Here is a 26854-nt window from a genome sequence, read left to right as displayed (position 1 = left end):
TCGCAGATATGCAGACTTGACTGGGATCCCCTCCGAGAATCATTTACAGAAAAGCCAACAGCACATCTGGATCAGTCAATTATCTGTGTGCTGGCTCAGGTGGTTCTCAGTGGACATGTGAACTCAAAGTTTGGCTAGATATGATTATCACTTTCAGAAGAAAATGTAACAAGTTAGAAGGTGTCCTCATGTTGGGCTACTGAACCTGCAAAATTCCCTGGACACATGCCTACCTTTGTTCTTTGTATATAATAACGTAAGATTGGTTAAAACCACACTGCATGCAGTATAGGGAAAGAATCCAAGAGGAAAGGTGAGCCAGGAAGACCAGAGCGGAAGGTGTTAGACGGCCTGGAATAAGAGAAGTAATAATAAAGACATCTAGGAGCAGCCTCTTCTGAGTTTATTCACCTTGAGGGCAAAGCCTGCCTTCCTGATGCCCCCTGCAGCGCGGCAGTATGGCTCTCCTCCCACCTCTCCTCTGTGGATCTCTAGGTCACCTCTGGACATTTGAGATCTTTGCCTGGCTCTGGCCATTCCAAGACCAGCTCCATTAAAGAGCTTTCTTTTGAGGGCGGTAATGACATTTCTTTTGTCAAAATGTCACTTTGAAGGTGTTACAAAATCAATCTCCATAACTCATTCGGGTGAAGCAAATATAATTCCCATCTTGCTAACGCAACACTGACTGTCACAATGATTTTTTGATGAATGACACAATGGCAGGCTCTGCTACCAGCTCTCTGTGTGTCCCAGAGAAATGATTCTCAGTTTCTTCATTTGTAAATGAAGTCAACAGCCATATGGAAAGTTCTAAGAATCTACGAAATAGAAATGAGATTTCCCAATGCCAGCTGCAGTTTGATTTTGGGAGTTTGCTGTCACCCAATCACTGTAGCTTCTGCCTCATCCCCTCTCTCATAATCAACATCTCCTCTTAAAGACAGCTTAAGGCTTTGGAAAAGGAAATAGAATATTACAAGGAACAATCCGGACAAATGTCCAAAGATGATAGTCCTCTCTGATCTCTTTAGAAAGGATTTCCTATTTCGCTTACCTATGGCCACTGTTTTAAGCTCAGGTTTTTGGAATATTACACTCGGAATACTGTAATGGCTTTCTCAAACATCTCCCACTTCAGTCTCTCTCTCTCCTCCAACCTTTCCTTCCCACAGTTGCCAGATTGACCTCTTAGAAATCCACTCTGAACATTCCATTCCCATTGCTCTAAAAAGAATGCACTGAGTAGCTAGTATGCTTCAGGTAGACATCGTACTAGGTGCTGGGGCACAAAGATGTGTGGGTTCAGCTCTTTGCCTAGAAGGACCTCATAATGCAGCATGTATAGGTGATGATACTGGTACCTTCAGCATATTAGCCCAGAGAAAATCACCTGGTCTGGTTGGCCACAACCCTTAAAATTCTTTATTGCTTACAGGATACAGTATAAGTGTCCTGGGAAATTTTAGGCATCAGAACTGTCTTGAGTCTAACTTTCCAGTTCTGAGTCCTTTTATTTGCCTTCATAAACTGTTCCTTGCAATGGAAGTGAACCATGTTTTATTTCATACTTACCCTGTATCTTACTCCTAACCCCAGTCCCTATCTCCCTAATCCTTCAAGGCCCCCTAATCCAAATTTTCTCCTTCCAAGCTGGAATCTCCTTTTCTGCACTGAAAACATGTTTATTTTAAATACACATAAAAATGTGTATTTCTGAGCTTACTTGAGAATGTTCTTCTTCAGAAAGATGTGCATCATCCAGGAAAACCATCTTCTCCCTCTCAAGATTTAAGTTTATGCCCACGTTAAATTTTGACAAAGCTAAACCCATTCAATTTACTTCTTTATTTTTCTTAAATTGCACAAGTGTTACATGATCTTAATAAAGAAGAAAGCATGCTATAGTAAACAGATTATGAACTTTGGAATCAGTCAGACATATATTCAGGTTTCTTTACCTTTCTAAACCTCACTTTCTTTAAATCTATAAAGGGGAAATAAATGATTTCCTTTGAAGTCTAATGGTGATTAAGAGATGAATGTATGCCAAGCACTGTGGCTCACACCTGTAATCTCAGCACTTTGGGAGGCCAAGGCAGGAGGACTGCTTGAGCCCAAGAGTTCGAGACCAGCCTGGGCAACAGAGAGCAACCCTGTCTCTACAAATTTGTTGTTGTTGTTTTTTTTAAACAGAGTCTTGCTCTGTTGTCAGGCTGGAGTGCAGTGGCGTGATCTCGGCTCAATATAACGTCTGCCTCCTGGGTTCAAGTGCTTCTCCTGCCTCAGCCTCCTGAGTACAAGAATGCACCACTACACCCTCCTAATTTTTGTCGTTTTAGTAGAGATGGGGTTTCACCATGTTGGCCAGGATGGTCTCGATCCCTTGACCTTGCGATCCACCCACCTAAGCCTCCCAAAGTGCTGGGATTACAGGCGTGAGCCACCGTGCCTAGCCACAATATTTTTTTTTTTTTTAAAAGAGGTGTATATAAACTGTCTGGGTTTTTATAGTGGATACTCATATTACTTCAAATAACAACTATCATCTCTGCTCTGTCCCAGCCCAAGGATAAATAGGACTATTTATTTATTTATACCATACCACACTTTAGAAAGGGTTTACAACATAAAAGGGACACTTATACATCACACATTGCTGACATATAGTAAAGATACTGATAGCTCTCTCATATTCTCTCTTATACATATTTCCCTTTATTAAATTATAGACTTAAAAAATTAGCATAAATCACTAAATGGTCATTGAGTTTTCAATGCAGAACAGCTTGATTCTGAAGATTACGCCATTTCCTAAACCTCTCAATAAGTAACAGAATGGCTGGTAAATAACGAAATTGATTTTAAAAAGAAGGTACAAGGACAAGAAAAAAAATTTAAGGGGTGCTTAAATTTTCACCAGAGGCTGGTTTGACGAGAGACTTGTTAGGAACTTAATACACATTCCCAGGGGAACTTAACTGCATTGAGATCTGGGGCACTCGGATGGGTCTTAAGGAGACCTGTCCAAATAGATGGCTGTTTGAAGTTTTCGGGTCTGCATAGGCTGGACTTATCTAGGCTACTGACACAACAGCCCACCTTTCTTTGCGTGTGTAGACATGGACTAAAGGCATACAGAGTGGATAGAAATCCTGGCTATTTCATTTGTAGCAAATGAGCACTTTCAAATGAAGAACCTCAGATTTCCTCATGTATACTTTCAAAATCCAGAAAGCTTCCAACCTCATAGCCAGGCTTTGCATACAAGCTTTCTGGCCTTTCTGATCTTCTTTGTCAACCCCGTTTGCTACAACTCTCACCACGACCTTTGGGCACTGGTGTCCTTGACTTGCTTGACCCTATTCCAACATGCCTGTGATTTCCACTACCATGTTCATGCTCTTTCCTCTGTATGTAGCAAACTGCTACTGAAAATTCAAGATCTCATTCAAATATCACCTCTTTGAAGCCTTCTCTCTTACCTAAGGCATAATTTGTAATGCTCTACTTCCCCTGGCTTCAACAGAATCAGGTATATTGTGGAGTAATGGAAAGGGCAGGCTTCTGTTGTCAAAATGATCTCAACCTGATGCTTGCACCTACCAACTGTGTGATCTTAGGCAAGCTAGTTAATCTTCCTGAAGCTTAGTCTCCTGATTTTTAAAATGAAGACTGTTCATTCTTTAAATTTATGGAAAACATCAGTGATGGTGTATTATCATTGTTTGCCTGCCTATATTTCTCTTTTTGAGCTTGTTGCGATGTAAGATCTTGTACACACACACACAGACACACACAGACACACACAGACACACACACACACACACAAACACACACACACACACACACACACACACACACACACACTTGCTGCAACACAAGACACCTAGCATAGTGCCTACTGTTTTGCAGCACTCAATGTTATTGCAATCAATGAAGAGTTCTGGAAAAGTAACCCAAGCACTGACAGTCACATTAAAGTCCAAGTTCATCTATAAAGTGCTCTCTGGCCATTCCTGTGACTGTTAATTTAAATTCTTTTAGCTCATGTACATACTACTAATAAGGCTCTTGTCACAGCCTGCTTTCACAGATACGAACTGAATCTAAGCTCCTCCAGGGCAGTAACCTTGGCTTTTACTCTGAACTCCTCAAGACATTTCACAATGCTCTGAAAATGCCGGCTAATGAAAAGGTTATTTAAAATACCCCGTTATCCTACTCTGACTTATTCCTATAGTCCTTGCCTTTAGTTCACGGTGAATCAATCTCCTGACCCAGCTTTCCCAACTCTCCAGAGAGTTGTTCTCTCCTTTCCTCAGTGCATTTTATCTCTTGTTAATGGTCCTTTGCTTTCTACTTCTGGACAAGTCTTCTTACTGATGTATTTTCTCATAGGAATTTGGAAAACTTTGATTTATTACCAATTAATGCATGAGTAAATCTCACGGAGAGTTACTAACGTAAGGCACCCTAAAAAATCATCGAATCTGGCAAAGATGACTCAATCATGCCACTCTTTTTTTCTTCTGTGATCCTATATGGCCTCAGAATCCTTTTTCAAAACAATACACCAGATATAAACTATCAATCCATTAGTCTACATAGGAGTTGAAACTTGTTTGATATCTCTGATGCAGTTTAAAGGTTCTATTTTGGTAATAAGACCCAAAGAATAATAGTGGCTCAGTAGTGAGCTGAAACCAGAACCCAGGTTATTGACCCTTCTGATTTTCCATTCAGGGCTTCCCCTCCCAGATTACTCCTTTCTTTCAATAGCCAAGTCCTAGAATTTACATCCTGTTTGTTGGCAAATACCTAATGGTGTTTAACATGTATGATTAAAAAGCACATCAGATACATTTCAGTCTTACTGAAAAGATACCTAGCGTCTCACTGATGTTAGGAGCTCTTGGGGAAAAGGGCCTATGTTATACTTTGTGTCCCTCTAAAGTTCTAGTCCTACATCTGGTACATGTTAGGTATTCAATAAAAATTCTGTCACATATATGCAACTCTATTTGTCTGTCTATCCATTTATCTCAAACAAATAGGAGGTCTATCCTTAAATTCCCAACAGGAATCATGAAAAAAGACCCTAACTCTTATGTACAAGTAGCAATTTCTTGAAAGAACTTTATGTCACATACCCTCACTTCTATTTAAAATGACATCCTATGTTTCCATACATTTTCATTTCACTTGAATATTTTCGGGGAGGATAAATTATTATGTCAATGACTGGTCTATCTTATGATTCTTCTACTTAAAAATAGAAAGGGCAGTGCTGTGATTTGGACCTCAAAATCCCTGAGAAATGATAAGCTTTTCTTCTTCTGGTTTTTCATGGTGACAGCAACTGACCATAAATTGTGGTTCTACATGATATTCACAAGCTACAATTGTCAGGCTAGAAAGGCAAAGGAAAAGATATGAAGAAAAAAAGAACAGAAAGAGAGAAGATTGGGAAAGTTATTTTACAACACAGCAGTAAGATACTAGTATTATCTCTTCAAAGAATAGATTTTAAAAGCTTATACAAGCCACAGCTAACATCATATTTCATGGTGAAAGATCAAATGCATTTATCCCAATCTCAGAAATAAGACAAAAATGGCTGCTCTTGCCATTTCTATCTAACATTATACTGAAGGTTCTAACTGGTGCAATTAGGCAAGGAAAGAGGGCATCCATATTTGAAAGAAAGACGCAAAGCTCTCCCTTTTTGCATGTACATCTTGTATATAGAAAACTCTGAGGAATTCACTAAAAAATTATGGCTTTAGCAAGGTTGCAGGATATAAGAATGATATATGAATAATTATATTTCTGTACATTTGCAATGAACAATCCAAAAATAAGAAGATAATTCATATGCAAAAGAATAACATGAGAACCCTAACTCATACCATACATAAAAACTAACTCAGCATGGATCAAACACCTAAATGTAAGAGCTAAAATTATAAAACTCTTAGTAGAAAATATGATATAAATATTCATGACTTTCATTAGGCAATTGTTTCTTAGATATGACACCAAAAGCAAAAATAAAAAAAGAAAAAATACATACATTGGACTTCACCAAAATTAGAACCTTTTGTGTACCAAAGAACACTATCAAGAAATTGAAAAGACAACCCAAAGAGTGGGAGAAAATATTGTAAAGCATATATCTCATAAAGGATTAATAACCCAACTATATCAAGAACTTCTACAACTCGACAATAACAAGACAACCCAATTTAGAAATGGGCAAAGGATCTCAATAAACATTTCTACAAATAATATATATGAATGGCCAATAAGCACATGAAGATATGCTCAATATCAACAGTCACTAAGGAAATGAAATCAAAACCACAATGAGATACCACTTCAAACCAACTAAAATGGCTATAATCAGAAAGACATATAATAAAAAGGATGTGGAGAAATTGGAACCCTCATTCATTGCTGTGGAAATGTGAAATGATACAAACACTTTGGAAAACAGCCTGACAGTTGCTCAAAATGTTAAGCATACAGTAACTATATGACCCAACAATCCCACTCCTAGGCATGCAGCCAATGGCAATAAAAAAAAATGTTCACAGAAAAGTTTGTACACAAATGTTCATAGTAGCATTACCCATAACTAAAAATTGGAAACAACTGAAATGTCCTTCCACTGATAAACAGATTAAATGTGGCATACTCATACAATAAAATATTATTTGGCAGTAAGAAGAAATGAAGTACTTATACATTCCACAACACAAATGCATCTTGAAAACATTACATAAATGAAAGAAGCAGTCACAAAAGACCACATGGTGTATAATTTCATTTATATGAAGTAGCCAAAATAGGCAAATCCATAGGGACAAAAAGTATATTGGTGGTTGCCTACATTGGGGTGGGTTGGTGTGGGAGAATTGGGAAATGGGAGGTGACTATTAATGCATACAAGATTTCTTTATGGAGTGATGAAATGCTCTAAAATTGATTGTGGTGATGGTTGCATAATTCTAAAGACTCTAAAAACTACTGGATTGTATTTTTTAAGTGGGTGAATTACATTGTATGCAAATTTTATCTTATAAAGCTATTATTTTAAAAAAGATGTACATATGTATCTGTGAGTGAATATTCTAACTTTGATGGCTGAATTTTAGTAATTCTATCTTCTATGTCTGTCACAACAATCCATGCATTCATTAGATAATCCATGTTTCCATAATCACTGTCTTAGCTTCCTAATGTGAAAGAGACTAGATATATTTTCTGATGAGCAGAAACTTTTTATAAAATCCATCCTTTTAGAACACTAATTTAAAAGGACAAAAATTAAAGAAACAAAAACCACCTAAATTCTGTTATTTTTCATTGTAGTCATTACATCACCTTCATCAACACTTTGTTTCTGCTAACCACTTGCAGCTTTACTCCCAGTGTTTACATATATTTACCATAAATCCATTTCATCAGAAATGGCATTATTAACTTCAACAATACATGTATAACAGTGCTCTACTGTCTGGTAGCTACATAATTTGTTTACTACTGAAAACCTAAATGTTAATTACAGTTAAATCCATGGCAACTGAGAGAACTTGATGTTTCCATCACTTTGTACCTACCCCTTTCGAATCAATCACTCCAGGTTTGGCATTAAACTTCACTGTCTTCAATCGGGCACGTTCCTTTCTTTCCACCCTAAAGCAAATTGAGAATAAGGAGTCTGTCACATGACAAGGCATTTATGACTAAGTTCCTTATTAAGTGAAGAACACCTTTTCCTCCTATCCTTGCAGCTCAAAGAAAATGTATTCTAAAATATTTCCTTTCCTTTGTTCCATATAAAAAATCTTGGCACAAAGTCTCTGTTTCTAACATGTTCCTTGAAATTACCCTGATACATATACTGAGAGTCACAGTATTTGCAAGCGACAGAGACATAGAAGAAAATATTTATTATTTAAATGCTTAAATAATTAAATCAAAATTTATTTCAAGAAATCACAGTCCATAAAGATTAACATCTATACTGGAGACTAAAAAAGCTTTTCCTCCCCTCTTCCCTTCTCTCTTCTCCTTTTCTTCTTTTTCTTTCTCTTCTCTTTAAGAACGCCAGTGTATTTAGCTTTACTTTTTAATCAAACATGTTAGAGATAATCTTGAGCTTTCCTTTTCTCCAATGTCCTTCTGTCATCTCTGCCCATTTATGGTTTTCCGGCTACTTCATTTATTCATTAAACACTTATTGACTACCTACCATGTATAGAGCAAGGAGCTGGGAAACAAAGAAAACGTTCTAAAATCATGACTGCAGCGAGTTCTTAGCAATGTTCTTTTGGCAAGAACAGCAGGATAAACAAACGCAGAAAATGCTGTAGAACAAGATGGCTGATATCAAAGCAGGAGCACCTATCTCACTGGGAGCGCGCAAAGGAGAGGTAGAAAGCACTGGGGTGGACTTCTCGGAGGAAACGTCAATTCGTCTGAGATTGAAGGATTAGAAAGAGCTTGTTGGTAGGGAAATTTCAGAGTGATTTTTCACAGAAGGAACAACATATGCCTCAACCTGAAGGTATGAGTAAGCTACAAGATTACAGAGAGATTCTAATATAGGGTATGTAGTGGGTATACAGGATAGGGAGGTGAGGCTACCGAGGTGACAGGCTCCTTATAAAGGGTATCCATCCACATTAAGGACTTGAGTTTTTTCCTTGTGGAATCATCATGAGTTCTTAGAGGATATAAAGCAGCGAAGTGATAAAATCAGATCAGCTTTTAAATAACCCTGGTCGAGGCAGCAGACAGACCGGAGGAAGGAAGGAACAGGAAGAGGCGGGGCGCCTATTTAGAAGCTGTTACCATAGTCCAGGCAAGAAATAATGAGAAATGATAATGGGGTGAAGGAGAGGGAATGGCTTGAGAAATATTAGGAAGATGAGTTGGTTGAACTCATGCTTGTTTGAAGGCCAGGGTTGAAAAAGAGGAAAAGAATCTAGATATTTCCCTGATTCTTCTGAGCCCCTCCAGTTAGAAATGATTGTTCCTTTCTAACTGGAACAGTCTCCACGTCAGCATTACCTCTTGATTTCCTTGTGTTTACTTATGTTTGCACTGCATATACAACGTTGTATGTACCTTGAGGTACAAGCCCACATAACACTCAATGGTGTTTTATAGCCAGTCCTCAATAAATAATTGTCCAGCAAAAATAATATTCATTGCATTGTTTTAACATGACTTACTGTTTAAATATTGCTAGCTCTTACTTCAAAGATGTAAGGATAAAGAGAAAGAAAAAATCTGAACTCACAGAAACAACGGTTTATGAAATCTAAGTTATTCATAGATCAATAATTAACGGCATACTCCTTTCTAACTGAGAGCTCTTTTGTGTTCCCAACTGAAACACAGTGAAGATCAGGGTTTCTATAGTTACAGAATGGAATTGCAGAATATATTTATTTCACTGTGAGAGTAGAATATCTGAGTGGAAACAGCTGAACAAAATTTTTAAAATCTAACTTCATATATTAAAATAATGTGAAGCCAGGCATAGTGACTCGCACCTGTAATCCTAGCACTTTGGGTGACCGAGATGGATGGATCACCTGAGGTCAGGAGTTCGAGACCAGCCTGGCCAACATAGTGAAATGCCCTCTCTATAAAAATAATAATAAAAAAATGAGCTGGATGTGGTGAGGGATACCTGTAATCCCAGCTACTCAGGAGGCTGAGGCAGGAGAGTTGCTTAAATCCAGGAGGCAGAGGTTGCAGTGAGCCTAGATCATGCCATTGCGCTCTACCCTGGATGACAGAGTTAGACTCTGTCTCCCCCCAGAATTAATATAAATAAATAAATAAATACAACAACGTGTTCCACCGAAGGTTTCTACTTGCACCAGACATACAACAGTTGAGGAGAAAGCAAGATAGATTTCAGGTAAGATAAGCTGCCCAATGGAAAATGCTCACTGAAAAAATGCTTCCTTTGAGCTTCATCACTTTATCACCTTTTCTCGATTTTAATCCAAGTGCAAATGATAATTGATATTCATCTCTTTGTATTCTTCTAAAACTGTTGTTACAGCTCTAACTTTATTCCAGCTTTTTTGAACGGGGCTAATGATGGGAAACCACTAGTTCATTCAACGATGCCAAAATGACTGTAGCATGCAGAGAATATATGGTTATTTGATCAGGATATGCAAATAAATTCTGCATAAACCCACAGAACTCACACAGGTTCCAAACATACGTAATGTTAGAAGGAACTCAGTATTCAGCTCTCAGAACTGTTTGGACAGAGCATTCTAATTGTGCCCCTTGCCCTGCACCCCAACCCCATTTCTATGTTTATCCTTTTCAATTTTCTTGAGAAATGCCTCTATTATGCAGATTTTAGTGGTTCATCCTTTAAATCTTAAAAACGTTGCAAAGTATATTAAGTCAGCCAGACACACATAGTCAGTCTCTCTCTCTTTCTCTTTCTCTCTCTCTCACCATTTGCTATAGTTTATTATTAATCTTCAAACAGGTAATAGAAAAAGTAAAGAAAAATTAAAATTGAAGCTTTATGGAGGTCACATAGTTCCTGTTCACTCATGAAGGAAGCTGAAAGGCTTCCTATTTGGGTTGAAAGTTTCATTAATAATAATAATACAAGTGGCCACTAAAGTTGCAACATACAATTATTAACAAAGTTCCTTCACATCTACATCATCTCATTTGGCACCCATAATAACCTAATAATTTAGGTATTACCAATCTCATTTTATAACTGAAGAAACTGAGACTTGAAGCCTGTCAGATCAGAAAGCGGTAGACACAGAGCCTGAACACACATTCTCCAACAGCTAACTCCAGTGTTTGTCCACAGACACTCAATTTGGGAAATCACATTCAGGACCTCCCAAGCCTGCCTTATCCAAATTATCAATAAACATGAGATTTTGGATGTGGCATCCACAGTTTGAAGGCACGTACATATCCTTAGAAGTCTCGGCTGAGGTTTTCATAAATAATAACCAATGTACCCTGGCATCCCCATCTTCCAAATGTCCTGAATGCTATAAATATTATTAATTATTAAATAAACCACAACCAAATTTATGCATACAATCATCGAGGCAGTAGCGTACCATAACAGGTTGACATCAAAATTCAGAATACATTTACTTTAAACATGGAAATCTGCTTAGTTAAATCCCTATTTGAGTTGATCTCTCTCCTTAGCACACAAGCAACCCTCATAGTGCGTTTCCATCACAGAGGCTTGCATGAAGGGTAGGTGAATAAAACTCTTATGTAATCTCTCGGAGTTCTCTGCAAACCTCTTTCCTTGAGAGGATGTGTCTGTCTGTGTCTTATCTTCCTCACTTGCCTCAGCCCTTTCCTCTCTCCTAGCTCTTTCTGGGATGCATGTGAATGGTTTACTGCTGAAATGAGAGTTGTCTGGAAAATAGGGCTCTAAATCATGTAGTGTTTTTGTTTCTGGCAACAAAAGCTCAAAATGTGAAAAAAACTATGCTAAGGACTTCACCTATAAGAGCTATAATCCAGGGCTTAACATGAACTGGATACATAGTAGGAGCTTAATGAGCCTTTGTTGAATGAATAAATAAGTGAGAGACGGCATGGAATACCCCTTTATTGGAGAAGGTGAACCTCACGTGGATGGGGAGCCTGGAGATTTACGGTTCAGAATCAAAGTTGTCAAGCACCCAATATTTGAAAGGAGAGGAGATGATTTGTATACAAATGTGACAATCTCATTAGTTGAGTCACTGGTTGGCTTTGAAATGGCTATTACTCATTTGGATGGTCACAAGGTACATATTTCCCGAGATAAGATCACCAGGCCAGGAGCGAAGCTATGGAAGAAAGGGGAAGGGCTCTCCAACTTTGACAACAACAATATCAAGGGCTCTTTAATAATCACTTTTGATGTGGATTTTCCAAAAGAACAGTTAACAGAGGAAGCAAGAGAAGGTATCAAACAGCTCCTGAAACAAGAGTCAGTGCAGAAGGTATATAATGGACTGCAAGGATATTAAGAGTGAGTAAAGTTGGACTTTGTTTAAAAAAAAAAAAAAAACTCTCAAGGAGGTTACTAGTTCTTTACCTACATGTGAAAACTAAGGCCCAGAGAGTTTAAGTGAATTGCTGAATAACCAGTGTTTCCCATAAAATGTGATTCACCATTTCACAACTTACTTTCTTGGTAAGAATCTAGGTGAAAGTTGAGCATCACTTTCTCTCATCGTTTTACTCAATAAGACTTCTTCCTTTTTTCTTTTTTTTTTGAGACGGAGTTTCGCTCTTGTTACCCAGGCTGGAGTGCAATGGCACGGTCTCGGCTCACCGCAACCTCCGCCTCCTGGGTTCAGGCAATTCTCCTGCCTCAGCCTCCTGAGTAGCTGGCATTACAGACACGCACCACTACGCCCAGCTAATTTTTTGTATTTTTAGTAGAGACAGGGTTTCACCATGTTGACCAGGATGATCTCGATCTCTTGACCTCGTGATCCACCCGCCTTGGCCTCCCAAAGTGCTGGGATTACAGGCGTGATAGCACCTGGCCAGTAAGACTTCGACTAACAAATATTAAGGTCCAAAGGCTTTCACCTAAAGAAACGGTGGACCACCTGAACAGACAGACCAAATCGCAATGAGAACAACTGCCTTACTTCCCCACTCACACTTAAACTCAAGCAATTAATTAGATTGTTTGAGCAGAAATAATCCTCCCTGCCCAAGTCTCATCCCTGATCAAAATACCAAAACCATAAATGGAATGGCAAAATTTGAGCAATCAATTCTGACATTTCACATCTCCAGAGAGCACCAAATGGCTATGCTTTAATAAGCCCAACTGTCTCCTCCTCCCTCTCTCCCATCTGGCATTTTTAGGTTCTGGCCAAACCCATAATTGGGTCATGCTTGGAGAACTGGACAGTGGGAACATCATTTGTCCCTGGGAGTTCCTTTCCTGGTGCTCCACAGGCCCTGTTGGAGGAAAAATTGGAAGGTCACCCACGTTAGTGGCCACAGGCTTGCTCTGAAGGCTAGGTGAGTAAACTCTAATGTAATGCCAGCCATAAGCTGCCATCTGAGAGCCCAGGTGACCAGTCACTGGGGAACAATGAATAGACACTTGGCTTAAGAGACCAGGGGACAAAACCCAGCTGGGTCTCTTGCATACTATGTAATCTCAGAAAAGTGATTCTATGCTAACGGTCCAGATTTTGAAGTCATACAGCCTGGGTTTGAATTCTGCCTCTTGCACTTATTAGATCTGTGACTTAGGGTGGTCCTCAACCTCTTAGGATTTCAAATTTTGTGTTTATTCAATTAGAGCTAATGTAGATTTCAAAAATTTACAGCGAATGTTGAATGAGAGAATACAAGAAATTTGTTTAGCGCAATGTCTGATCTATAGTAAGAACCCACTATACAATAGGCTGCTACTAAGACGATTATGATAATCTTGCCCATGATGTCACTTGTCATCACTGGTCCCTATTTCCTTATCTGTAAAAGGGAAGTAATACAGGTGCTCTATTTCAGGTGCTCATTGCCAAGGTCAGTTCCTTTATGCCAGGTGGGAGCAAGACATGGACTTCTATTTTTCCCCTCTTAAGAGACCCTGAAACGTGGGCCACCAGACTTGAGAGCTGTAGGGCTGAGAAGAGCCTCAAACCTTTGCAGTTGCTCATAGAGACATCAGACATTCAAACACAAAGGCATGTGTTTGAGTCCAGGCTTAGCCCCGGCTGCCACTGTATTTTGGCAGACTCCTTAAATTGTCTGACTACTTCCTTACTTGGCAAATGCTCCTAGGGTGGTGTTCCTGGTATAGTGGAAAGCCATCTGTCTTTGCTGTCAAAGAGACTGGTTTGGTCAGTGGCTGGCTGTGCATTCTTGAGTAAGTTATTTGACATCTCTGATCCTCAGTTTCCGTATGAGTTTTTTGTGAAGATTACACTGAAATCATGTATGTGAAAGCACATGGTGCAATACATGATCAGTGCTGTAAGCAGATGGAATTCACTCTCTGTCTGCTGCCCTTTCACTTTCCTTGCCTTTACAATATAGCCGACATTGCCCTAATCACAGAGTAGCTGTGCCACAGTTACATGCTGGTCCCGCAAGTGATGGGCTCCAGGCAATGAACCAGCAATAGTGCCTGGTACTCAGATGCTGTCCAAGCAATGCTTGCTGAATTGAATTTTTTCAGCTCCTGTTTTTGTACCTTTGTAGGGCAAGATTGCATATGACTTAAGTGCAATTCTGTAGCCTGGATTCAAATTCCACTTCTATCACTTACTACATGGGCAATTTCAGGCACATTAATGAACCTTTCTGTGCCTCAATCTCTTCATTTGCAAAATAAGGATAATAATAGCAACTTACTCATAGGGTTGTAATGAGGTTTAAATTAATAATTGTAAAGGGCTTACAATAGCGTCTAGCATGCAATAGGAATGTTTTATTAAATAAAATTTATTTCCCAACATCAAAAAAAAAAAAAAAAGAAGGGGGAAGGTGATAATATTCATACTCTTCATCTTATGGTTTCATTTTGGAATGACTAAATGACATTATAGTAGAGAAACATTTTTGTAAAAGATATAAAGTCATACACTGATGTTATACATTATGAGATTTAAAAAATTTTTCCGATCACTCCTCAGAAAACAGGCTAGAAAGAAACTAAAAACTGAAAAATAGCATCCACCTAATAAATGTAGGTTTTACACTGCACTAAAATAAGTACATGAGTACTCTTTGTGGGGTAGGATTATAAGTGATTTTTATTTTCTTTATATTTTTCTAAATGTTCCCACTTTTCTACAAGGAAAGTTATTACTTTCACAAATACTTAAAAGAATAAAAGTAACTTCTTAAAAAAATAAAATCCTAAAAAGAAACCTTGGCAGAAATTTATTTACAGTTATACATTTTATACATATATTTAGGAGATGGAGGTCCTGCGCCCTTCATAAAAAGTAGAATGTAAATAAATATCAACATTGCAATCACTAATCAACGTATTTTCCAGGTCAGGTATACTCTGGTTGTTAAGATGGTTCTCTTCTAAAATAAGAGAGAAATAGCTAATTCAAGAATGATTACTATCAGGCAGAAAATTATTTCAGGAGGAATAGCATTGAGAATGTTCCTGTGGAGAAAAATGATGAGCTAATTGAACAAACGACTTAATAAGATTGGTTAGAATCACAGAACCTCATGGTTGGAAAGAGGCAGAAAATTGTATAATTCATCTCCTGCATCCAAAGTTTGAATCCCTTTTTTATCTTCCCAGGTAGTCCATGCCATCTTTAGGCAGCTCCCATTAGTGAAAGGATTTCTTTAAAATAAGTTGACATCTATTCCTGCATAGCTTTCTTTCCTCCACCCTATTTCTGTCTTTGGGGCCATAATTCAACAAGATGGCTCCTTCTTCTAGAGAACGGCTCTTCAGACAGCTCAAAATAATTAAACCAAAGCAAACCAAAATACATGTTGTCTTGACTTTTTTTTTTTTTTTATTTGAAGTAAATGGAAATGGAGAGATGCGGAATGTAAACAAGCCAGTGCTGAGTCAATGCTTTAAACGTATAACCTTTCTGAAAACGCACACAGCTATGCTGCAGTCAGAATGCCCTGGCAAAGCAATGTCAGGCAATTATCCAGGAGCCAAGAGGCTTAAAGAAACCAAGAGAACTCTGTTGGTGGGAGATGTACAGGCACTGGCATGGGGGATGGGGAAGTTCTCTGGAGTTTCAGCGCCTTCACTGTGACTCCTCCCAGCTAAAGGTAAGAGAACAGCTGAGGACCAGGGAGCCCTCTGCTATCCATGCCACATTCTTCCCCAGGCTGTGCGACCACAGGCAGAGAGAGGAGAGGATCAGTTGTCTCAGGAGCACAAATATCCCACAGAGTTATTCTGAGGTTTACGTTACATCTTCCCGGCTGGGCGCAGTGGTTCACGCCTGTAATCCTAGCACTTTGGGAGGCCAAGGCAGGTGGATCACAAGGTCAGGAGTTCAATACCAGCCTGGCCAATATGGTGAAACCCATCTCTACTAAAAATACAAAAAGTATCTTGGTGCGGTGGTGCACGCCTGTAATCCCAGGTACTCAGGAGGCTGAGGCAGGAGAATTGCTTGCACCTGGGAAACAGAGGTTGCAGTGAGCCCAGATCGTGCCACTGCACTCTAGCCTGGGCAACACAGAGAGACTCCATTAAAAAAAAAAAAAAGTTACATCTTCCCACTACAGTTTGTAGTAGCTCAATCACTTGATGTATAGAAGCACTTGAATACCTAGCTTCACTGGGATTTTTTTACAAAGGCATTTTGGGCGTTTGGATATGAGGATCAAAGCCCTCTGAGAAATCTGCACCTTAAGAAAAGTTAGTGCCTGCTTTTATTAAGCATCATTCCTGACTGATTTTGTACTCTATCTCATCTCTGGGATACAGCCAATTTCTGTTTCTTGGACATCTTGGTGCCAAAGGCACACTTGTGAGAAGGAAATTTCCTGTCTGGTGATAGATCTGCTGGGACAGATTAAGGAGTTGGCTGTTCTAAAGGACATTGCTGCTTTTCAAAAGCAGAGCTGAGGAAATGCTTGGAAGAGGAAGTGTGATACTCTTGATTTAGGAAAACACTTACATACAACTAAATATCTGAGTGACTATTGGAAGCTGTGAGGTAAACGGTAAAGAAAACAGTAAAAAACAAAAAACCAAAAAAACAATAAACCCAGTCCTTAGACCTCATCAGATGTTTGACAGCTCATATTTGAAGCATCTGGATTTGACATGAAGGTTTTCCATTTTTTCCCACCAGTATTTGAAAATATAACATAGCCAGGACCTTAGCCCAGTAAACTGCCTACTTCATTTGCCTTCAACTTGGCCTTTCTACAAAATTCATTGGTAACTTCTGGAAATGAAAGGACTTAATTTGTAAGTCAGCATATGAGCTGATAAGCACAAGCGTGCACATGCACACACTGGTAAAAGTTTTAGGAACACAGTGTTAGCAGATCTTCTTCCTTCCTTTATTTCTTGTCACAGGCACCAATTTTGACAGAACTCTAATATAGGAAAAAGAGGATTTTTAATTCATGTCACCTGTCACTACTGACAATTTTCCTACAGATTGACTATCCCATTTAAATAAATTTAATTTCGTGAACAGTTTCTCCCACCTTCTTCTTCTCTCCTCTCCACTCCCTGGATAGCTGAAAAGCAAATATTCTGGTACAAAAGGCATTCTTACCTCCGTTTGCTGGGGATGACCCCCATCTCCTCGCTGTCCCCCTCCAGCATGACTCTCCTGGCTTGCCACCACTCATCGTCAGAGGCATTGATAACGTGGAGAATATCTCCGTATTTAAAACTAAGTCCTTGACTTGGCAGCCCACTGTCCTTGCTCTTGTCATAGTCGAACATGGCTCTGGAGGAAAGGACAAAAGAGGACACTGTTAGGAATCTCTGGCAGCACAGATTCAGGATTTATGGTTTCAAATGTTCACCCTTGCTCTGAGAACCCATCATCACTTGATACCAACTCCTGGGACGATTCCCTGGATCACAGTCCACACTCTCACTGCTTTGGCAACAAACTAAAGTTAGTTCGTGCTTCTTCTTGACGGTTACTGCGGTAGCCTATAGATCCCCCAAACTGATATCTGCTTCTTTTCTTGGAGACCATCAGATGTTAGAAGGGGACAACAGGAGATGAGAAAGTCAGTTTACTACCTAATGGGAGATTATTTTCCCTCCCATTACAATCAAATTTTTAAAATTACTCAAAAAGTAAAATAATAAAGAGAAACAGGGCTATTTTTCTAAATGAAGCATTTTGCAGTATTAACAAATCATCCCAGATGGATCAGCCTGTAGAACTCTGTTTTATAATGGGAAAAAATGGTCACAAATGTCTATGCATAGTAGGCTGTGATTCCTTCATTCAATGCAATATCGGACCACTACTGCAACAGAATGAAGAGGTTAATGTAATCACCTGAATACATGCTTAAAATGCATTAATTTTAAAAATCTATGTGTATGTGTATGTATGGATAGATAAAAAGTCACGTAAACAGCACAACAAATCTTTTTGCTTCCATATTATGCCGAGCTTACCTCATCATGGCACTTAAGAATTACAATTCTTGCTTTCTGTATCATGCTGCCCCCACTAAAACCCATTTGCTAAGCATTTGTTAAGGCCAATGCACTGTGATACGTATTACTGGCAGCATAGGAGAGTTGGAATCAGAATCAAAATGATGAACAAGACCTTAGAAACTAGCTGTCATCATTAAGAGGTGAACATGTGCCACCACTCCTATGTCGTCCATGTCCTGCTGTATATCCCACATTCAAAAATCACCACCACACACATACAGTATATGATTTTCCCAGAGAAGCAGATTTCACTACCTCTCTGTTTATTCCCCTTTGATTTCATTCTAAGAATTTCCTTAGAGTATAACCACTACGTATGCAAAACTAGCAAGATCTGGGGAACAGATTTTTCTAAAAAATCTGTTTTATTTTAGATTTTTCCACAGTGAGGACCAAGTGTGGTTTTCTTCTTCTTTTTTTTTTGCCCATCAAAGAAGTGTCACATTTGCTGCCATGGCAACTAGAAATTGCTGAAGACAGAACTTTTAAATACAGCAGGAAAAGTATAATTACTTGCAACATGGTCCCTTCTTCCACTAACACTGTCTCCAAGAGATGGAATTTGGAGAGGGTTTCTTGGTCCAAGCTTCCAAAATAAATCATTTTCACCTCGACCACCTCTGTCAAAAGCTCAGACAAAGCCCCAGTCAGGAACAGGGAGCTGGGGAAAGGCAAATGCCCACCCCTCATGCTACCACTTCTCTGATCCTCTGATGTGACATACATTAGTTAACATTTTTGAGCCACAGGTTTTGTGATGCAAAACTAGTCTAATAACAACATTCACCTAGAATTGCTGTGATCCTAAATGAAATAACACATATGCAGCCCTAAGCCTATAGTAAGTACAGTATAGCGGAGTGTAGTACAGTGTGGTTATGAATATAGACGACTGGGACCACGTTCCGCTCCTACTATGTCTTAGTCTTACAGCTAGTCAGCCGGGCAAGTTACTTAGTCTCTTTTAGGCTTTAGTTTCCTCATATACAACATAGTGATGATGGTGACAATGATGATAGCAACTTTGATAATAATAATTAACGCTATTGATTTGCTGTATCGTAAGATAATACATGTAAAGCATGTACAAAAGGGCCTGGAACACAGTGAAAAACAGTAAGTATGAATTAACGTTTTTATTATGATCTCCCTTTCCTCTTTTGGGTAGATGCTAATACAAATATTTTCTATAGATTCTACCCTGTGCAAAAAGTAGTTAACATAGCAGGCCTGAGACTGCTGTTCTTGCTTGTAACGGTGGCCCTTGGCTGACATCTGGGAAGTTAGATTTTCGGAGGGTTCCCATGCATGAGAAAGGCTTACTGTGCCTAAACTGTTTGTACAAACAATATCATTTATACGGAACACCTGCCGTCTTTCTGGGAGTCTGATATTGTGGTATGTGCTAGGCAGAGGCTGCCTAAGTGACCAGCCTCCAGTAAACCTGGACATTGAGTCGCTAATCAGATTCCCTGGTAGACGACACTTTGCACCTGTTGTTGCAATGTGTTGCTAGAAGAATTGGGCACTTTCTGTGTGACACAGAGAGAACTCTCGGAAACTTGTAGCTAGTTTTTTCCAGACTTAGTCCTATGCTCCTGCTCCATTACCTGACATCGTTTCATATCTTCTTTTGTGGTAATAAATCAAAGTCACGAGCATGATCATGCTGAGTCCTGTAAACTTTCCTAATGAGTCATCAACCTGGGAGCTGTCTTGGGGAACCCCAACACACACTCTATAGATCGCAAAACATTTTTACGTAAGTCACCTTGTTGTGACTCAATCAGTCGCTGTGAATAAGGTATGACAGATAGAGTATCATCCTCCCCAATTTTTGTTATTGTTAAAAGATGAGGGACATATCTAGTGGGACCCACTGACTAACTCCAGAATATATAGCTTAGTGGCGGCAACCTAGGATGAGAACTTTGGTCACCAGGTCCAAGTCGAGTTCAGTACTCTTCACCTGGCCCCCTCATTCAACCTGGGAGGTGGTGGTGATCCGGTGTTGAAGATGATAAACATGAGGGCTACTACCCAGATGCCCTTGCTGGGTGCTCTGGCACCTTGTAGTCATTGTCTTATTTGATGTCACAGCAACTCGAAAGGTAAAAATTAGTATCTGCACTTAATAGATGAGGGAAGAAGGCTCAGTTAAGGAGCCTGGCCCAGGTCACACATACACATGTGGTGGAGGTTAAATATAAAATGAGGTGTATCCGACTCCAAAATCTGCTTTCTTGGTCATTTTACTATAGGGCTTCATTTCCCCACTTGTTGCCCTCTGGCCATGCTCATGATCTAGCAGTGCCAAAGACTTTGAATCTTCCCTTCAGGGGAGATTCTTTCCTAAATTCCTGAACTACTGCTCAGTCCTTGTCCAAGTATTTCTTATCCCCAAAGCCCTTGAACCGCTGGCCTGACCCCAGGCTCCTTCTGGATGTAAACTATGGGGAGTTGAGGTAGAGAAACCATCAGAAAGGCTGGCAAGTGGTAGCCGAGAAGGCGGGCTCTGGATACAGACTGCCTAGGTTTGCAATTTTTAAACTATGTAGCCTTGGGCAAGTTACTTAATCTTTTTGGGCCTTAAATTTTCTTAATTGTAAAACTGGCATACATAATAACACCATCTATCTCAAAGTTATGGGGAGGATTAAATGAAATAATATAGATAAAGTACTGTAACACTAGCCTGGCACTAGTGAGGGCTCAATAAATGTATGATATTATTATAATAACTGTAATTCTGAAAAATATGTTAGGCTTTGAATCAGGGGATCTGTGTGCCAATTGTGCCACTTAAAAGCTGTTCTCTGGAGTGTGTAAAGACATCTAAAATATCTCTGTATCCTCAGGATCTAATAGGATGCTGGACCCAAAGTAGATCCTCAATACAGGCCTGTGAAAATGTTTCAGGTGGCTTTTGAAAGCCCTTCTTCTCTCATGTCTCCGCACTCCCATTTGAAGTGGGGGTGGGGACTGTTTCTAAAGGTCCCTACCAAGTCAGACATTCACTCAACTGTGTTCTTCTATTCCCAAGAGTCCTTAAGGGGAAGTTTCCCACTCCTGCTGTTAGCTGCAGGTGTCCCTGCTGAGGAGCTCAGCAACAGGCTCTTTCCAAGGGCTCCACTGGTCTTGAACAATCTGCCCCTCTAGGATTATAATTATTCAGACTTGTCAGGTCCCTACAACCAAGCAGCTGACACATTTCAGCAGCTTCTGGCTCCTTTGGATATTAATGGATCCTCACATCTGGGAAAAATGCGACCATGCCCCCATCACCTGATTTAACAAGCGATAAGCTGTTTTTAATTTGCTTTATGTGCTAATTCATCACAGCAACTTTTACAAAATGCCATTAAGACTCACACTTTCCATCCAGGGTGCTTTTTACAAGTCCATTAGACAAGTAGAATTGAACATGAATAATGTAACGACTCTCCCATCCTCCTGCCCCTCCTGGATTTCAACATGTGGTGGTCCCTTACCAACTGGGGAAGTCTAGTAAAGGAAGAGTGAAGGAGCAGCTCACCGTCATGGCTGTGCAATATGGCTGTGAGATACCTAGGTACCTACTAAAATAGCACTTTTTAGGTGTCACACAATGCAGTAAGCATTTTATATTCTTTCTCTCACTCAATTTCTTGGGTAGGCAACATAATGTATGGGTCATATATGCCAGGCTTCAAAGAGAGGAGACCTGGGTTTATGTCACAGTTCTGCTATTCCTAGCTGTATAATTTGGACAGGTTGCTTAACCTCTTAGATAACCACTTTACCGTGGAGGGCCATTCTCTTATTCAGGAAATGCAGATAGTAATGGCATTAATGCAAAAGGCTGCTGTGGAGATACGACAATAGGACAATACATGTAAAGTACTCAACACAGATGAGTTCCACTTTGTTATTACTTCTGACAACAGTTCTATTATGTAAGCACTTTTTGGTCTCATGAAAAAAAGATGAGACCTAAAGAGCAAAAATGAAAATAAAATACTAAGTAGCAGAACCAGGATTAAAATACAGATAGATGTGTCTCACTCCAAAGCTCAAGTTCCTAACCATAGAATTCTTGGAATTCCTGATAAGAAATGTTGTACTTAGATTTTATACCTAAGGATTTCATGATTTGATGATAATACTTATAGTGACACCATGTACTAGCCTGCTAAAAAGATGCATGAGTAGTTTATACAGGACACATTCAGTTCTCACTGCTATCCTCCAATACATATATGAGCCTTGTATTACAGACGAAGAAATACAGACTTGGATAATTTAAGCAACATGTTCAGTATCATTCCAGCTATCAGGTGATAGGGCAGGACTCAACGCCTGTCTCTGTCTGAGACCTGTGTATTTCTTGCTATACAAACCTCTATGCTCTTTTGCAAGCAATACTTTCCAGCTCAAAACACTCAGATTCTCCACTTAGGCTTAGACTGAGGTAACATTTAACAATCATAGACCTTAAAAGTATTGGTGTTTACTATATAGGTCACAGAATTTAGTTTTGACTGTACCACTTTAAAGCTAGGACAGCAGCAAATGATGACAACGGAGAGACAGTATCACTAAGAATAGAAAAAATTATTTGATGTGTTTCATAGGTAACAGGATACGGTGGGAGAAATAATATCCTCAACTCACTCCCAAATACGTTCACACTTTAATTCTCAGAGCCTATGAATATGTTATCTTAAACAGCAAAAGGGACTTGGAGATGTGATTAAGGTTAAGGATCTTGAGAGGGGGAGACTGTCTTGGATTATCTGGGTAGACCCAATCGAATTACATGTAAAGTGCCTTTACATGAAACCTTAGAAGAAGAGACAAGACAGAGAGATGTGACTTGGAAAGGACTTGACCCACCACTGCTGGCTTCAAAGTTAGAGGAAGAGGACAAGCCAAGGAAAATGGTGACCTTTATAAAGTGGGAATGGTTATTAGGTTACAGCCATCAAGAAAACATGTATCTTAGTCCTACGATCATAAGGAAATAAATTCTGCCAATGACCTGAATGAGCAGGAGATGATTCTTCTATTGAGCCTCCAGAAGGGCTGTGACTGCTGAAAGCTTTATTTTATTCTGGTGAGATCTGTACCACACCTACAGAACTATAAGATAATACATTTGTGTTAAGTCATTAGGTCTGTGATAATTTGTTATGGTAGCAATAGAAAATATCAATTTTGGTACCAAAAGTAGGGCGCTATGTGATAAATACCTAAAAGTATAGAAATGGCTTTTGAATTGGGAAGTGAACAGAGGCTAGAAGAATGTTGAAGAACATAATAGAAAAAAATCTAGATTGCTTCTAACAAGAGATTTGCAGAAATACAGACTTTAAGGATGCTGCCAGTGAAGCTCCGGGCACAGTGGCTCAAGCCTGTAATCCCAGGACTTTGGGAGGCCAAGGCGGGTGGATCACGAGGTCAAGAGATCGAGACCATCCTGGTCAACATGGTGAAACCCCGTCTCTACCAAAAATACAAAAAATTAGCTGGGCATGGTGGCACGTGCCTGTAATCCCAGCTACTCAGGAGGCTGAGGCAGGAGAATTGCCTGAACCCAGGAGGCGGAGGTTGCGGTGAGCCGAGATCGCGCCATTGCACTCCAGCCTGGGTAACAAGAGCGAAACTCCGTCTTAAAAAAAAAAAAAAAAAAAAAAAAGAAATGAAAAGAAAATGCGAAAAAAAAAGATTTCTTATAGAAATGTGGATTTGGAGAATGCTGAGCGTGACAGCTCAAATGGAAATGAGAAACCTGTTATTGGGAACTATAGGAAAGGGATCCTGGTTACAGTGGTGGAAAGCTTAGTAGAATTATGCCCTGTAGTTATGCGGAAAGGAGAATCTTTGGGGGCCTGAGGGTAGACTGTGGCAGGAAGAATAATTGTTCTTCCATTAGAAGAACCATTAGATGTGGATAAAGAATCAATGTAGATAAAGAACCAATGTAGATTAAGAACTTAAAGAATTTAAGGTTTTAATTCTAATTCTCACAAAAAACTTAGGTGATAATATAATTTTCCCTATTTTAACGTAAAGAAGCTGAAATACAAAAGAAGCAGCCTTTTCCTTCTTTAAAATTGCAAACCACTCTGCTCTTGTACCTCTCTTGGGAAGCCTCCAACGTCTAGTCTTAAGTGGGTCTATGTCTCATCTCCTTTACTCTATCAGAAACAACATCAGGAGCTCCCAGATCAAGCCTCAGCACAGTTTTTACAGATGGATTTATAAATGAACAAGTGAATCAGCAAATTACTCCCTCCTGTGCTGTGAACTTGTTTGGGCTAGAGAGGCCTTTGTTTCCCTGACAACATTAAGACTCAAGGAACAGAATGCTTCAACTCAATTTCCTTCATCGAGAAATGGAGGCCTCTGCTTGATTAGAGGAGAACTGGTCCTCACCTTTCTATGAGGCAAGAGAACAGTAGCAGCAGAAAATAAAGTCTGCTCTCTGTTCCATCCCACTGTGCCTAGCCTGGACATGCATGAGCCATTTTCACATTGTCAAGGTAAGCACGTATGAATAGCGCAAAAAGCGTAGATGTTGGAGTGAAGAAACACACATTCAAGTCAGTCCACTCTTTCTAGCCGATTGTCATTGAGAAAATAAGTGTAGTAATCCGAGCTTCAGTTTTATCTACAAGATGAGGTTAATCATTCCTATATGTCACATTTTTGCAGAAATTCAATAAGATGATATAAGAAAAGCGGTTCATATAATTATAACTGGCAAAACAAGAGTTCCTTTACTTTACCTCTTCTCTGCTCTAAAGATGAGCAAAGTGTTATCCCACAAGTATTGGAAGGGGGATGAAATATGGATGGTGTTTTTTAAATGTGACCTAAAGATGCATATGTAGTAAACTTCTTCAAAACATTTTCTTTTTGGAGGGGTACGGGAAAGGATGCTGGACTGGAAGCAGAGAAATCTAAACTTCAGTTGCTATTATTTTATAAAAATCACAATTTTTTATTTGTACTGTCTTCTTAAAAACAATTATTCGCCCACTCATACATTTTGTGAATACATGTTTTGAAAGCAGAGAAAGTACCCTGGAAACAAAAAGAAGCTTAGATGGAGTTAGGAGTGCAGATTTCTAGTCTTGGCTTCAACGTAATTCACTATGTGATCTTGAGTAACTTACTTAACCTCTACAGGCTTCAGCTTCTATGATAATTAATAGGCTGACTACATTTCTCTAGGACGTATTCAACTGTGACCCAAAAGATAGCTCTTAAAATGTAGGCATTATTCTCATTTTGTTCAAGGGAATATTTATTATGTTCAAGGGTTTGTATCACATGGGTTATACCATTTAATCAACCGTATAAAGCAGATTTGTATTCTTTAAAGATACTCTTCTCATTACAACAGACTGTTTCTCTATGTTTTGAGCATGTTGGGAAATGTCCATTTCTATTGTTCCTAAAAAATCAGGTAATCACTGTCATGACTGCAGATAAAACTAACTGGACAGCAACCAGAGGTCCTTACAGCTTGGGCCTCCCTGCAGCTACGGCTTTTTGATTATAATCTGGGAAGAAGCATCACTTCCAGGGGCAACTGTCTCTTTCCTCTAAGTGCTCTCTCCCCGAAGCTCTCGATTCCCCAAGAGACGTGGTATGAGCAGATTTCATATGTCTGGAGGCTTGCATGTTGATCATTTTAGACAACTCATCATCAGAGTCTCCACAGAGACTTGAGCCTGTCTTCTCTTTCAGGGTGTCCTGGCAGTCTGTCAGACTCAGACTGGTTGATCCCCCAGTGTTGACGGACGAGTCTCTTTTCTGAGGGAAACAGAGGCAAATCTGAACCTGCACAGAGACAGAACTCACTGGACCGTGGTGAATGGCATTTCAGGTTTCAGGGCTGGGTGAGGCTGCAAAGATTAATCATCTTAAAATCATTCCCCTCTCTCCCAAATGCCATCAGCTGGCTACTAAAAAAATCAAATGTGGGTAAGACGAACACTGCTTGGATGAACAGCCCAGGTTTCATGACACTTTCAAGAGCTCTTATGTTCTGGCTCTGTGTATTAGGCAGTTGAGATGTTAATTGAGCTATTTCAGAAAGGCTGACATAGTGCTGATTACAGGCTTTTATTTTCTGAATTCAGCTAAAATATGTAGATCAAGCTTTGATTTTCACCTTTCAGGATCTCACTGCTATTAATTAGTAAGCTTGGGGTGGGAAAAAGAAGAAATATCCTGACATGGAATTTTATTATTGCTAATACATGATTATCATTCAAACATTTAAGTTTATATATGCACGACTCATGTAAAGATCATGAGATGGGAAACTCAGATAGTCCTGAATTCAAATATAAGCTCGCTATTTTAAGCTGCAGTATGATTTTCAGCAAATTACTTCACATCTTGGTACCTGGGCTTCCGTATATGCAAAATGAGGGACAAGAATCCCTGTCCAACAGGGTCCTTATGAGAATTACACATGAGAGCTTTCAGATTCCAGTGGGCACTCAATATTTGTTAATTGAGTCTAAAGTCTAAAATCTAAATTTTTTCCCCTGCAGATTCTATGTCCTGGTTCTAGTGTTTCTCACTGGAGTATAAACAACTTAAACCCACCTCTGCTATCCAGTAGCACTCTCTTAAGTGTTTATGGAT

The 26854-nt window shown here is 39.4% G+C and overlaps 1 protein-coding gene across 22 annotated transcripts in view; it reads right to left on the bottom strand.

Annotated features, from left to right (window-relative positions):
* The window catches only part of DLG2 (discs large MAGUK scaffold protein 2), a 2103224-nt gene that overhangs the window by 61697 nt on the left and 2014673 nt on the right, over window positions 1-26854 (bottom strand). For all 22 annotated transcript variants that reach the window (XM_074400260.1, XM_074400268.1, XM_074400258.1 and 19 more), the window contains 2 exons: window positions 17295-17471; window positions 7626-7701 (listed from right to left, as the gene is read on the bottom strand). In XM_074400260.1, the coding sequence (XP_074256361.1) occupies window positions 7626-7701; window positions 17295-17471 (253 nt within the window). The remainder of the gene's footprint in view (window positions 1-7625; window positions 7702-17294; window positions 17472-26854) is intronic.

This window comes from Saimiri boliviensis, chromosome 6 (genome assembly GCF_048565385.1).
Source record: "Saimiri boliviensis isolate mSaiBol1 chromosome 6, mSaiBol1.pri, whole genome shotgun sequence".
NCBI classification, from domain to species: Eukaryota; Metazoa; Chordata; class Mammalia; order Primates; family Cebidae; genus Saimiri; species Saimiri boliviensis.
This window is presented reverse-complemented; position numbering and strand designations above follow the sequence as displayed.